This window comes from Nematolebias whitei, chromosome 14 (assembly GCF_014905685.2).
Source record: "Nematolebias whitei isolate Nwh7 chromosome 14, NemWhi1, whole genome shotgun sequence".
NCBI lineage: Eukaryota > Metazoa > Chordata > Actinopteri > Cyprinodontiformes > Rivulidae > Nematolebias > Nematolebias whitei.
In genome coordinates, this window is record NC_056511.1 from 41,778,198 (window position 1) to 41,793,355 (window position 15,158).

The 15,158-nt window shown below is 42.7% G+C and overlaps 1 protein-coding gene across 3 annotated transcripts in view; it reads left to right on the plus strand.

Annotated features, from left to right (window-relative positions):
- The window catches only part of LOC119420207 (carbohydrate-responsive element-binding protein), a gene marked incomplete at its 3' end in the record, with an annotated part of 34,255 nt that overhangs the window by 16,067 nt on the left and 3,030 nt on the right, over positions 1-15,158 (plus strand). Inside the window, 8 exon segments of one of the 3 annotated variants that reach the window (XM_037687592.1) lie at positions 2,976-3,056; positions 5,586-5,737; positions 6,925-7,534; positions 7,612-7,688; positions 10,086-10,344; positions 10,450-10,565; positions 10,726-10,848; positions 11,048-11,175. In XM_037687592.1, the coding sequence (XP_037543520.1) occupies positions 2,976-3,056; positions 5,586-5,737; positions 6,925-7,534; positions 7,612-7,688; positions 10,086-10,344; positions 10,450-10,565; positions 10,726-10,848; positions 11,048-11,175 (1,546 nt within the window). 3 annotated transcript variants of the gene reach the window in all.

Here is a 15,158-nt window from a genome sequence, read left to right on the forward strand (position 1 = left end):
TTCCTCCAGAATCTGAGGGTTGACCCACGATCAGACTCGCTTTTCCAGTACCCCTGAATAGACCTCACCAGGGAGGCTGAGGACAGTGATGCCCCATAATTGGAGCACATCCTCCGATCCCCCTTTTTGAAGAGGGGAACCACCGCCCCAGTCTGCCATTCCAGTGGCATTGCCCCTGATGTCCACACGACAATACAAAGGCATGTCAACCAAGACAGTCCCACAACATCCAGAACCTTAAGGAAACCAGGGTGAATCTCATCCACTCCCAGAGCCCTGCCCTGTGGAGCTTTTTAACTACCTCGGCAACCTCAGCCACGGTTATGGACGGATCAACCTCAAAGTCTCCCAACTCAGCTTCCTCCATGGAAGATGTGCTGGTGGGATTGAGAAGGTCCGAGAAGTATTCCTTCCACCTCCCGACGACAACACTGGTTGAGGTTAACAGCACCCCACCTTCACTGAACACAGTGTTAGTAAAGTGCTGCTTTCTCCTCATCAGCTGTCTGATGGTTTGCCCGAATATCCTCGGAGCCGACCGAGAATCTCTATTCAAGGTCTCGCCTAACTCTTCCCACATCCGAGCTTTTGCCTCAGCAGCAGCCAAGGCTGTGGACTGCTTGACCCTCCAGTACTCCTCAACTGCCTCCAGAGTCCCACTGGCCAACAAGACCCGATAGGACTCCTTCTTCAGCTTGACAGCCTCCCTAACCTGGGGTGTCCACCACCGAGTTTGTGGATGGCCACTGTGAGAAGCACAGACAACCTTGCGGCTACAGCTCAAGGCAGCTACCTCAACAAGTGAGGTGCGGAACATGGCCCACTCTGAGTCATTGTCCCCCACCTCAGCTGGGATATGGTTAAAGCTCTCCCGGAGGTGTGAGTTGAAGATCTCGCTTATGGGTTCTTCTGCCAGGGGTTCACAGCAAACTACATGTTTGAGTCTACCGTTTCTGTCTGGCATCTTCCCCTGCCATCTGATCCAACTCACTTCCAGGTGGTGATCAATTGACAGCTCAGCTCTTCTTCACCCGAGTGTCCAAAACAAATGGCCGCAAATCAGATGACACAACTACCAAGTCAATCATCAATCTACGACCTTGGGCGTCCTGGTGCCAAGTGCACTTATGGAGATCCTTATGTTCGAACATGGCATTCGTGATGGACAAACTATGACTTAGCACAGAACTCCCAACAGAACACCGCTCAGGTTCAGATCAGCAAGGCCGTTCCTCCCAGTCACTCCCCTCCAGCTCACACTGTGATTACCCACGTGGGCATTGATGTCCCCCAGTAGAATAAAGATGTTCATAATCTGCAAGCTTAATTTCATTTTCAACTGAATAATAAAAAAAAACTGTTAAGTGTCATCTTTTCAATAAATAAAAATAAGAACAACAGCTACAAATACATGTAATCATGACTTTAATAGGACAATGATAAGCATGCAATAATTAATGTCTGAAAACTTATTTTGAAATTTCTCACTTGAACAGAATTTGGTCAGTGGAGACAAATCAGTAGAATACTAAATACATTAAACATCTTATAATGCAGGCAGCACAGTGGAGCAGTGGGTAGAGCTGCTGCCTCACAGTGAGCAGGTTGCCTCGGTTCAAATCCCGGCCAGGGACCTTTTTTTCCTCACTTTCCCTCGAACAAGATGGACGCGTTTCTTCCCTTTCCTGCCTTCCTCCTACTTTTGCTCTTTGTCCTGTGTATCAGAGCCTCTCTTCACACATTTTCCAAATCTGGTGGATACGTAAATGAAGAAGCTGTGTCTACCTACGTTGTTTGCTGTGGTAGATTTTTTTGATACCTTAAACTGCCCTGTTAAGGACACGGCGCGAGAGATCTTTTCTTTTTATACCACTCTCTCCTGATGTGTCTTCCCTTTTTCTATCTAAGCAACAAGGATAGTTCTTCCTAGAAGCTGCAGCCCTTGTACACCTTTGTCCATCTTTAGGACAGCTGTATGGAACATTTCGCCGTACTCAACTGTGCAATGACAATAAAGCTTATTCTTTTTGGCTGGAGTTTGCATGTTCTCTCCGTGCTGCGTGGGTTTTTTCCTGGTACTCCGGTTTCCTCCCACAGACCAAAAACATGTTTGTTAGACTGATTGGTAACTTTAAATTGTCTCTAGGTGTGAGTGAGAGAGTGAATGGTTGTTTGTCTCGTTTGTCTCTATGTATCCCTGTGATGGACTGGAGACCTGTCCAGGGTGTCCCCCGTCTCTCTCTCACAATGACTGCTGGATATGGACACTAGTGACCCACGTGACCTGAAAAGGAAGAAGCGGGTAAAGATAATGGATGAATGGATCTTACAATGGCTACAATTAAAACTGTGTTAAGGGAGAACCTACTGTAAATGTTGTCTCCATGGAAACCCAAACTCATATGATTATGCTATCATCCCTGAGAAATGACAAGGTAAAATAGGAGGAGTTCGGCTGTGTGTAAATCAGTGAGATTAAATTACCGGTAGATATTTTGTTTCCTTGGGGAAATAAGATTTTTTTTTGTCAGAAAACGGGCACCAGATTTTTATGTATACTGTAAATGCAAGTGTAAAGATCCAGAGATTCAGCACTCCCTTCGACGTACTCAGCTTTGTTTCTTCAAGACATAAAGTAGGGAAACAATGAATTGAAAACACAACTGAAAAACTAAATACTGACAAAAATGTTTTTTTAAGTCCTATTATGACTTTAAGCAATGCATATCACCTGCTGCTTGAGTTTTAGAGTTGGGTCATCTGTTGAAAAATCCAGCTGTTTTAGTCAAACCTTGTAAATGATGTGCTAACAAGATCTGTTAGTGCTCGGAGCATGTGTTGAGGATGACTCCCAGTTAATACCACATCAAACTTTAACTCGGTAACAGTAAATTTAACTGAGGTGAAGCCATTTTTAGATTAGACTAAAGTTTATTAGCTGTGGCAGCCATCTTTTCTGTGTTTTGAATCCTCAGCGTACACCAGCAATGCTGACATCATTCAGCCGGGCCTGACTCCACTGCAGCCCAACCTGGATGATTTCATGGAAATACCAGGTACTCACCGTGTGTCGGTTTATGTGTGAAGGGCAGTACATACATAGACACAGGCGCAAGTACTTTTCCCAGCTAGTTAAATATTTTTAATGTAGTTCAAAATAAAATAAAATTAACAGGAGTTTGGGAATTTTTGGGGCGATTTTACTTCAGGTGGCAAAAATTACTAAAGGATGAACCAATTATTTTTTTATATTTCCCACTGATAAAAGAAATTTACTATAAAATGGTTTGCTTGTAGGTCAATTCTTTATGTATTTTTTATTTTACATTTTGTACTAGGAAAGTCCCATTGACTTAAATCATCGGGGAGTCCTGGTTAAGATGGTGGCATGCATTCAAATCTACAGTAGATTACAGTAGTCCCTCGCTACTTTGTTGTTCGTTTTTCGCAAACTCGCTCTGTCTCGGTTTTTCAAAATAAGATTGGACATGACACAATTGCCGTATTGATGGATGAGCCGCACAATTGACATGGATTGTTTATTTAAAATGAATTATTTTAAATTATTTAGCATCAGTGTGCAGCCCACAGCTGCAGATAAAGCTTCCTTCTGCAGCGTGTCATATCTCCGCTCATCAGCCGAGACGTGGGCGTGGCCAAGAGAGCAGCTATGGCCGAGAGCGCTTGCAGGTGGCAGAGAGCTGAAATCATGACATTCTGTGCTCTTTTAGAGCGTTTAGAGTTTAGCAAGAGTGTGGGAAGAGTTTAAAACGCCTTAATAATGCCTTACATCTATATAAATACTAAAATAAACTACTGTATTTACTACTATCCTTTGTAATGATTGCGGCTATATCCAGATACACGGACCGAGGAGAACGGACACCAAGGTGATTAATCATTCAATATGTCAGGGAGGGAGCTGGAAACCTGAAGAGCAAGTCGATGGCTACTGGTCTGTCGGCAGGGGTGATAATATTGTTGCTGCTCTTTCTTACGGTAGAGGTAGGAGTCATAGGGAGAGCTGACCCTCTGGTTCCAGGCAAAGAGGGTGCGCGTCCGAACAATGGCAGGAGAAGGCAAGTGGTAGAAAGGCGTGGAGGCAGCTGAGGAGGCACAGGAGAGCTCAAGGTCCACAGAGAATCCAGGGAGCAGGAGGACATCAGGGACTATATATATGAAGTATGGAGAAATACAAGGTGTGTTAATATTCAGTTTAACTCACAAGTAAAAGACTAGAACAGAACTACCATTGGCAGGTAATGCTCCAGCGCTGGCTGGATGTCCTCTGCAGCCTTTTATGCTCCTCTTGCTCATCAAGCCGATGATCCTCATGTGCTGTTTATTAGTGTCTGGCTGCAAGGAGCTGGCAAAGCAGAACTTCCACATCCTTTCAGTTATCTTGCACTCGAGCAGAAGAAACAAAACTGATGTTTACAGTCTAACTGGGTTTTGGAGGCTGTCTGAGCAGATGTGTGACCAGAGGCATTAGAAATGCAGCAAAAATCATGCCCGAGGCAGCAAAGCGCATTACATGTGCGAAATGTGACATGGTCAAATGAAAAAAATGGCCAAAAGGAGGTTGGTGGGCATCAGGTCCAACTAACATGTAGGAAGACTGCTGGATATCAAGATACCTCATTCAGGGAGACGGCAGCCACTGTGAACCTTTGCACCCAATTCTCATATTTTTTAAGCAGTTTTGTCATATTTTATTTAGAAAAATCTACTGAGAAATTGAAAAGTTTGGAAAATGACAGCCATGTATTTCTACAAGATTTACAAAAAAAACAAAACTAATTGAAACATCTGTGTCTTGTGCAGGCAGAGTTATTTTTGGTTGAATTGTTATTTTTTGTTGTTGTTATGAAGTTATGAAGTTACATCTTAAAAAAAAAAGATGTACGTACATGGGATCAAATGAATGTACATCTCCTTGAACATTTTGGTTTTTAATTTAATTTCAGTAAAAGCGATTGTTGTAAAACATTTTATAAAAGCTTACAAAGAGACTTACATCCTTTAACTTTCAGTTTTCACTTCCATCCGTTGTTCTTGGACAAATTTGATATTTTGGGATCCAACAGCATTTTTTTTATTTGCTATACATGAGTAAAAATTATGGATTTGTTGGTTTTGTGCTCCTTTTATTCAAACTAAAGTATAATTTAAAAGAGTCATGATGTTGTATATAAGTAGTCATGAAGTCATATCAGGGTATATCAATGAAAACAGTGAGATACACGAGTTATTTTCCATCCAGATATTAACACGGACCAGCAGTGTCACCGCCTGAAAAAAAAAAGATTCAGCTTCATTTTTCAGGCCTAGAAACTTTAAACTATTTTTTTTACGTTTTATGATTAAAATAAGTTGTTTAAGATATTTGTCATAAAAACTTGTAGCAACTTTAGTTTTTGTTAAACCCCATTTTGATTGGCCTATCTTAAAAATTGTACCTTCTTAATACACACACTTGTATCAGTAGTAAGGAAGTGTCAGTAGAGTACTGCCTTTAGGTCCTGATATAACAAGTTGCTTTTCATTCTGACACATTGATAAACAATTTTTGCTTTTTTTTACAGATATTTTTATCAACTACCGAGCCCAGCCCACTGAACAGACTGGTTTTACTGACTGTAGTTATTTTGAGAGCTCATCCAGTGCAACGTTTGCTCCTGTTCCCTCCCCTGTGGTAACCACCACCCAGCTGCTTATTGACACCCAGCTGGCTCAGGTAGAGCTGAGGAGAACTGCTCCTCTGTCTTCTTGATGTTTCATATCTGCAGAATAAATTACATTGTTTACACACTATTGTTCAAGTAGGTTTATTGTCATTCACATCACATGTGGTACATGGAGTGGAACAGAATTATGTGCACAGGGTTCCAAGTTACACCCAAAAATAGCAAAAATATAAAGTGTACAAAGAAACAGTATATAAGGATCTAAGATATACACTAAGAGAAACGCTAAACAAACACTAAACGGCCAAAAGGTAAGATTAAGGCTCCTTCACACAGGATGATGAGCTCTTTCCACCTCCCGTGACCTACACAACTTCTTAGAACATGGCTGAGTGATGGGAAATTTAGAAAACGCATTAAAAAGGCACATTCAAAGAAAGACAAAACCACATGCATCCTCAGTTGCACAACACCTCAGGCTCCGCCCTGGTATGACCATGTCTGCGTGCAACCACATGCTAGAGAATCACGCCACATGAGCAGAACTTCAACGCCACAGGTATAAATAAAATCTGTGCTAGGTTGCTTCCTTGACATCGTCTTAATCTGTAAATTAAAAAAATATATATACTTATGGGATCTTTTTGAGTCTATGCATGTAGCAGAGTGATACAGGAAATTACCAGTGCACCCTACCAGTGCAGTGTGGGCATGATGGGGTGTTGACCCAGTCACCTGTCATTGACAATGACCATTCACGTGTCTAGCTACAGCTCATCAGTCCAGTGTTGGCTCCTGAAGGCTCTGCCTCAGGTCAGGCAGTTTTGCCAGGCAGAGCGTTCTTGGACTGTTATTTTCCAGGACTCTGGGTAGATTCCAAAGCGCCTTAGGAAAGGCTATAGGCATGAAGCCAGCGTGACCTGACATGCTTTAAACTCATAACAACCAAGCCAAGACATGACACCTAGACCTCACATAATAGATACACTTCCACCACAATAACAAACTACCATGAACTCACTACAGAAGTTTTCTACATGCTCACTATAACCAACAGCCTATTGTGTTGTACTGTACGAAATGGGGAGCCCACTGCGTTTTTGTTGCACTCCTGAATACCTCACTGACCCTGCAAAGGCCATCCACAATCTCTCTGGTCATGGATGTACTGTATAGTGTGGTCATCATCCAGTGTAAAAGATTCCTCTTCAGTAAAACTGACTTCTTTCTTCTGCAGCCTAATCTGTCATCTGACAGTTTGCCTTCTACATCCAACACTTGCTCAGACCAGACCAGACCGGGTCAGGAGTGCAGCAAATACCACACATCCAGCATGGTATCAGGAGCCTTGCCATATGGACATCAGTCATACCACGATGCACCAGTTTCTGTTGCTTTCACCAGTGGCAGTGACCAACTGGCCTCTGCTAGTATTTCTTTTCTCAATCCGCTGCCTTGCCACAAGTTTGGCTTCTACACAACAACCAGCATGACTTCCACAGTCATCACTCATACTGCCTCCACCATGGGCGCTCACAGTTCTGTGTACCAGAATGACAGCTACCCTCAAGCTGTGGAAGCATACTCCCAGACTCAATGCCATTCTCCCAGTTACCCAGTTGGCACATCTGACCCACCAGTCCACTCTGCGCTCCCTCCTGTCACAGCAGCCCACTGTCTCTCTGTCCCAGAGCAAGTGGTCCTTTCAGGAGTCAGGGGGAAGCACAAGCAAAAGACAGGAGGAGTGAAAACTGTTGGCCCCTCTGTCTTAACATCTGACCCCCAGTCCAGTGCCCCCATGCCCACAAGCTGCTTAGCTAAACTTCTTTCCACCAACACCCATGAACGTGAGTTCAGAAATGTGCTACATACCATACAACAGGTAATAATAATAATAAGAAAATAAAATACACTTTTTTTTCAGGAAAGCCAAAACTTGGATTTAATAAAACTCCCCTGGTGACTACCAAAGGTCAGAGGTCAACATCTACCAGCTCTTTGGTAAGAATCAAACTATGTCATGAATCTACCTATAGAATCTGAGTAGCTTACATCAGAGAATCATGTGATTTATCTACATCCCTCATGTTGAACATCAATCTATGTGCTGTGATTCTCACTAAAAGTAGAAAAGATTCACTTAAAACTGACTAAATGGCCCGTGCCCTGGAAACGTACCATTGAAAATAACATTTAAAGTTAAAATAAAACTAAAAATACTAAATTATTGTTGTACATTTTACACTTTAAAGACTTTTAATAACTTTGTGTTGATTATGTTTGCAGCAGAAAGCTTGATTACTGTATTTTCCGTCGTACCCGCCGCTCCGCCCTAAAAGTTGCATCAGTCCATATTTGTCTAATAAAGTGGAAAAATCCATAAATATGTTGTTTCGCTGTATACGTTGCATCTATTATGCGTCACCACTGATGCATCACGTTTGTTTCACGTCACCGCTGACAACCCGGAAATGTGGGCCGGTGTTGTGCTAAAAATCGATGGGCTGCCAAATGGCAGCCGCGGGAGCGTGCATGGGAGGACTTTAACGAGAATTTAACAAGATTAACAATTAAAAACAATTATTTGTTTGCTCGAAATTATAGTATAGGTGTGTCTCAGTCTAACTTTTGCTTAATAAATGCACTTTAACAGTCAAATAAGCTGTATTTCATACGCATTCACTGCCTCGTTGCTCTGGGAGCGCACCGAGCAAGGAGAAAAAAAGGAAGGAGGAACGCTGTGCTTGTTTCTTTGAAATTTAACAAGATAAGCACCTAAAACAATTATTTGTTTGCTCGACATTATAGCAAAGGTGTGTCTCATTTGAACTTTTATTTAATAAATGCACTTTAATGGTCAAATTAGCTGCATTTTCGCCGGGGTGGTGAAGCTGGTTTGATGGTTGCTCCAAGCAGCAAGCAGAACAAAGGTGGAACTGTATGGCAAGCAGATTTAGTCATTAATAGCTGGTGAAAATTCTTAGTCATTCAGGACATGGTAAATTCAAAAAAGTTCAAGACAAAGATAATAAAGTATAAAGTATAGTATAATAAATGAATTCCAGTTGTTTTTTGTCTTGAACATTTTTGTATTTGTCATTACAGCCACGTTTACCTATTACATGATACAACGGCATGCCTTACTGCTACTACTACTCTGCTGCCATCAAGTGGCTGAAAGTGGTACTGCTTAATTTTTTTTCAGTCAGAATGAATTAAAACGGTCATATCTCAGCCAAAAAATGGTTTATAAATATGGGGGAAAAATCAATACGTTGCTTCGGCCTATAAGTTGCAGGGCATGAAAATTATGCAGAAAAATACGACTTATACAGCGAAAAATACGGTACTAAGAAAATCACCCTGCGACTCAAATAATATATTATAGCAACTGAAAACTCATCAGCATTTATATTTTACTCATAATTTGAGTTGCTGTTTTTATCACGAGCAGCACAGTGGTTCAGTTGGTACAGTTGCTACCTCTTTACTTTACTTTAAACTTTATTGTCATTGCCATAATGACAACAGTTATGAACAGCAACAAAATTTTGATGGAGAATCATACACCTACACATTAGTGAATTAGCACATAGTGGTACAAAAGAACGGGCAGCATGGTGGCACAACTGGTAGAGCTGCTGCCTCTCAGCGCACAGGTTCCCGGTTCAAATCCTGGTCTGGGGGCCTTTCTGGGTGGAGTTTGCATGTTCTCTCCGTGCATGCGTGGGTTTTCTCCAGGTGCTCCAGTTTCCTCCCACAGAACAAATACATGCATGTTAGGCTGATTGCTAACTCTAAATTGTCCCTAGGAGTGAGTGAGAGAGTGAATGGTTGTTTGTCTCTATGTGTCCCTGCGATGGACTGGAGACCTGTCCAGGGTGTCCCCAGCCTCTCGCGCAGTGTCTGCTGGATATGGGCACAGTGCAGGCCAGTGATTCAGACTAAAATGATCTCATGTTGAGAAATCACGAAATTATGGTAGTTTTGATCAAAGCTTGAAAAAAATGTTTACCTCGGTCTCGTGCTACGTCACTGAAAGACACCCTCACTTAAATCTGTCCAGTGAGTTATGAGACATTTTGCTAACAGATAGAAAAGGTCAACTCCAACACTTAAAACCAAAGTTATAAACCAAGCTGTTGTGCATTGTGTAGTTCTTGGTGTACCAGTCGGTTCTGATTTTCAGCTAGAACACACCAAGTGGATGTTTTGCTAACAGATAACCACAAACAGACAGACAGAACCATTACTACTCTCCTTTCACTTGTGGCATGCAAAGCAAACGATCAAACAAAACTGTTTTTAACAATGCTGCTCTGCTCAACTTCCACCTCACCCATGTCTTTATTCGTATTTGTATGAATCAGCTCATCTAAGAGGTTGCTGTGTGTTTAGCAGACAAGCAGGATTACTCATGTTAGTGGAGTTTCCTCACAGCTGCAGCATGGAGCCGGATGGCCCGCAGTGACGCCTCTGCACGGACACGGTGCCGCCCTCGGACACAGCGGACCTCACGCCGGCACCTCAAGAGGCTCGGCGGTGTCTGCCCTGCTCACCCACAGCTCCACAAACACCAGCACAACCCTCCGCATTCCCAAGACTGAGAAACTCTCACCTGTTCAGCTTTACGACACAGACAGGAGCAGCATGACGGGTACGTCCTCTACATACCTCACTGTACCCAAAAACAGAATTATTGCTGGGGAATGCACTGCGAAGTGTTGGTAAGGTAATGACTCTTTGGTATCGTGTTCTTCAGTTCATTTTCCTGCACATCCTGGACAAATCTCTCCACCAAATCCTTTAGACAAAGCCTCCAACCCCGAGTCCCCACAGTCTGGCTTCTCAGGACATGGAAAACTAGAATTCAATAAGGTAGGATGTTCTGTCCAGTTTTGTTTATAAGCCTGACTTTTTTTTAAGATACACATATAACTTTGTCTTATTTGAGAGTTAAAAAAGTGAAAAATATTCTTAGAAAACGTTAGTTTGAGGTAGGATCTGCGTACGTATTTCTGAGCTGTGCTGTTTGCAGCAAACAGAGACCAGGAGGATTACTCACATCTCGGCCGAGCAGAAGAGGCGGTTCAACATCAAACTGGGGTTTGATACTTTACATAACCTTGTGACAACGCTCAGCTCGCAGCCAAGCATAAAGGTACAGTGAAAAGATGTGCAGCTGCATTACAGATAAATGTGGAGGCGGCGAGCGTCAAAGAGGACTCCGTCAGGAAACTGAGCTACATGAAGGCATTTAGTAAACGTTCTTTATTGGGGATGTAACTGTAGTACCAACGAAACGTGAATAAACATGGCGTGCGCCTAACAAGTAGAAATCCCTCTGTGTGCTGTTGCAGATCAGTAAAGCCACCACACTGCAGAAGACGGCTGAGTACATCAGTAAGATGCAGCAAGAGAGAGCTCAGCTGCACGAGGAGGTTCAGAGACTCCGAGAGGAGATCCAGCACCTCAATTCTACCATCAAGTAAGACTTTTATTCATGTTTCTGTCAGGTAGAGGCTAAAAACAAATTAAACTAAAAGGTCATGATTATCAGTGGTTTTGGTCACGGAGACCCCATGGAAACTGATCGAGATCAGGACATTTACTAATGCAATTCATTGTTCAACAGTGTAATCTTGGTTACTGCTTTTGCCTCAAAGATAATTAAACTATATAAGTATTGTTGCCGTTATGGTGTAACCATCTCGTTTTTATCAGTGACATTGCAACAGAGCATCTGTGCCGTTCACCATCATTTAGTTGCAGCTCTTCTATGAGCCTCTAGGAATGTCTTAATCTTCTGTAACTTTCCATGGTCTCACCACCCATCATCTTCTGAATCTTTTTCTTATTAGTACTTCCTGTTGCTCTTCTTGTAGAGTCTAAATCAAACCCATTGCAGCCACTTGACGTCTTAAACATCTGTGTTGTTTAGAGGTTGACCAGTATGAGTGTTTCTGAGGCAAATTTTTAAATCGGGGCAGCCAGTGGCTGATATATAACAAGATTTTTTTTAAAATTTTTGGTCAAAATGTATTTTTACATTTAACAAAATTCAACAACTATATTTAATAACCTTACAAAAATGTGTAGTTAAAAATGATACATAGAAAAACAATCTCACTTAAACTAAATTGTGGGCTACAATAGGTTGGTAGCAGTTGCATCTTCATTTTCCTACTTGGTAATTAATCAGCGCAGTTGATTTCCAATTTTTTTTTAATAGTGGCCAATATTGGCAGATTAATCAATCTGTCTGTATTGCGTTTCATGATACATATACCAAGAACACGAAGGCTCACTCGTCTAGGGATGAGGTGGAACAACTGACTGCTTGGTGCAGGGGGAACAATCTGCTCCTCAACAACTCAAAGACCAAGGAGCTGATCATCAACGTCAGGAAAAAGAAAATGGCGGTCCCACCCCTGATTATATGTGGAGACAGTGTGGAGAGAGTAGCTGACTACCATTTCCTGGGAGTCCATATTGATGGGAACCTGACCTGGAGCGGGAACACCTCTGAGTTACTGAAAAAGGCTCAGCAGAGACTGTACTTCCTGGGAGTGCTCAGGAGGAACAACATCACCCAGAGACTGCTGGTGTCTTTCTGCAGACGCTCCATAGAGAACATACTGCATCAGTGTGTGGTATCTTAGCTGCACAGTGGCTCAGAAGGAAGCACCCCCGAGAGTTATCAACACTGCCCAGAAGGTGCCAAAATGGCCACGCTCAGCCAAGTCACAGCTTCACAGGCTCCTGGTGAACTCAATCTTTTTTTTTGTTCCTGTTGGTTTTGTTTTAACCTTTTTGCACCTACACTGCACATCCACAGTACGGGTATGACCACAACACACTTGTGGAGTTTTCTGTGTCTCTGCCTTGCCATCCTGCCATCCTGCCATCCTGCCATCATGCCATCATGCCATCCTGCCATCCTGCCATCCTGCCATCGTGGTTCAGTCCTTCCAGCCTCGGGCTCAGGCCTGTTATGGCGGGTGTCTCCATCTCTATGATCCTCCATCTGCCTGCATGGACCAAACTCTATGGACCCGTTAGGCTCCACAGGGAAACCTGGATGTTCTCCATCTGTTGAACCCGGTTCTGAAGGACTGTCTGTAAGGGCAGCTGGTGTGGTCATTATTACCATCGAGCAGCTGAAAGGACCTGCTAATGCTGATAACAAGATCCTCCACCTGCCTGTATGGACCAAACTCTATGGACCTGTTCAGTTCTGCAGAGAAACTTGGATGTTCTCTGTCTGCCGGACCCAGTTCTGGAGGACTGTCTGGGAGGGCAGTTGCTGCAGTCATTGTTACCATCAAGCTGCTGACTGGACCTGATAAATAGACCTGCTAACGCTGCTAACAAGATCCTCCGTCTGCCTGCATGGACCAAACTCTATGGACCCGCTTGGTTCCGCGGTGGAACCTTGGATGTTCTCTGTCTGCTGAACCCGGTTCTGGACGGCAGTCTAGGAGGCAACTGCTGTGATCCTTATCATCAAGCTGATGAAGGAACCTGCCAACAAGACCTGCTAACGCTAACAACACCATGCCGCTAACAGTATCATGCTGCTAACTGGACCGTGTTGCTAAGATAACCTCACTGTCATCAGAACCAATAGGACCATGCTGCTGTAGATTTATTTATTTTTCACTTTTGGTGCCTTTTTTCTGTATTTTTGTTGTATGCTTTGAATAAATCCTAGTTTATGTTAGTGCTTACATTAAGCGTGTAAATTATAGTAGAACCAAACCTATGAGAATCGTGCTGCTGCTGTTCGGTGTATTGTTTTGCACTACTAGTGACTGGCATATATCTTAGATCTTTTAGCGTACCGTTGGGCATTCGTTTAGTGTATCTTAGTTTATATCTTAGATCGATGAAGATCGTGGACTGCCCTCTTCTCTCACTGGAAGATCTACACAGTTCCTGCTGCATTGAAAAAGCCCACAACATATTAAAAGACATGTCTCACCCCGGACGTGATCTGTTTGAACTGTTACCATCAGAGAAAAGATACAGATAAATTAAGACAAACAGACAGATTTTAAAGAAATTTTTATCCATCAGCCATTACTGAACTTAACAAGAGCTGTAATAAGAACTGAATAAGTGAAATAAGGTACAATATATAATCTGTAATATTATTATTTTTTCTCTCTCTGTGCTCCGGTGAAGTCAGACGTGTCCTCTTCTGCTCCGTTCCCCCGCTTCCCTGTTTGCTCTCTTTCGTCTTGTGAACCCTTAAAGAGCCTCTTGATCAGCTGGTCTCTCAACAAAATTAATCAACTTCTCCCGACAGGAATCAAGGTAAGGAGGACCCTCTTACCTCGACGGAAACAAATTGGATTCATGATGACAACTAGATTCTGCTGTTTGGGTTGGTCAATTCTGGATTGTCTACAACTTTGTGTGGAATGTGTCGAAGCTTGGCAGCACTCAGACTTAATTATGTGGAGCTGCGTCAGAGAGCTGGTGCAGCTGTTATCAGGACTGTGAACTTTCTGGCAGCAATCATGAACCGTGGGAATAATTTTGGGGAAGCTGTGAGCTTGACTTTCGGCGTAAGAAATCAATTTGGCTGTTTGGAGTCACCATCAGAGAAATGAACCAGCGAGACTTTAAAAGGCAGAAACAGCAATTTACAAGTTCTGCCAGACCCAAACTGTGGCCTTGATGGCGGACTTATCTCAATTCCTCCTGGCATGTAAAAACAAAGACACTTTGTCTGTCTCCTCACCCCTCCCTTCCCCAAGGCCGTGGACATGTGACAGAACCTCAACCGAGCTGATGATGAGTAACACCTCTTATCTGGACAATGGCTGAGAGGGTGGGGGGCTCTGGACTATGATATGACCTTCCCTTAAAATTCAATGTCTTCACCGGCCTAGATGTATCATGTGTATAACGTCTATTTATGTTTCTTTGCTGTGGTAGGTTTTTTTAATGCCTCAAACCGTGCCCTGTCTAGGACAAGGTGTGAGAGATCTTTTTATATACCTTCTCTCCTTATGTTTTCTTCCCTTTTCTCATCTAAGCAAAAATATTATTCTGAATAAGAATAAGAGGGCCGCGCTAATTAGCAGCAACTTTGTGCACTACGTCCATCTTTTGGACAACAGTACGTACATGTTCTCGTATCTCGATGCAATGATAATAAAGCTTATTTTGATTCTGAATTGTAATATCAATTTGATTTTGTTGCTGAAATTACCTTTTATACAAAAAATTCCATGCTCAATAATCCAGGTATACAATCCAACAATTTTCAGTCAGGTCATCTGGACAGTTTCTTTTTTTATTGAAACGTTTCACCTTCCATCCAGAAGGCTTCATCAAAACTCCAAAATGGAACAAACCAGTTATGTTGGTGCTAAGATGGTGTCTCTTTGGCACGCCCCCTCCTCTGTTGCCAGCCCTCTTCCTCGTCGACAGTCATGTCAAACTGGTTCAAAACCAAAA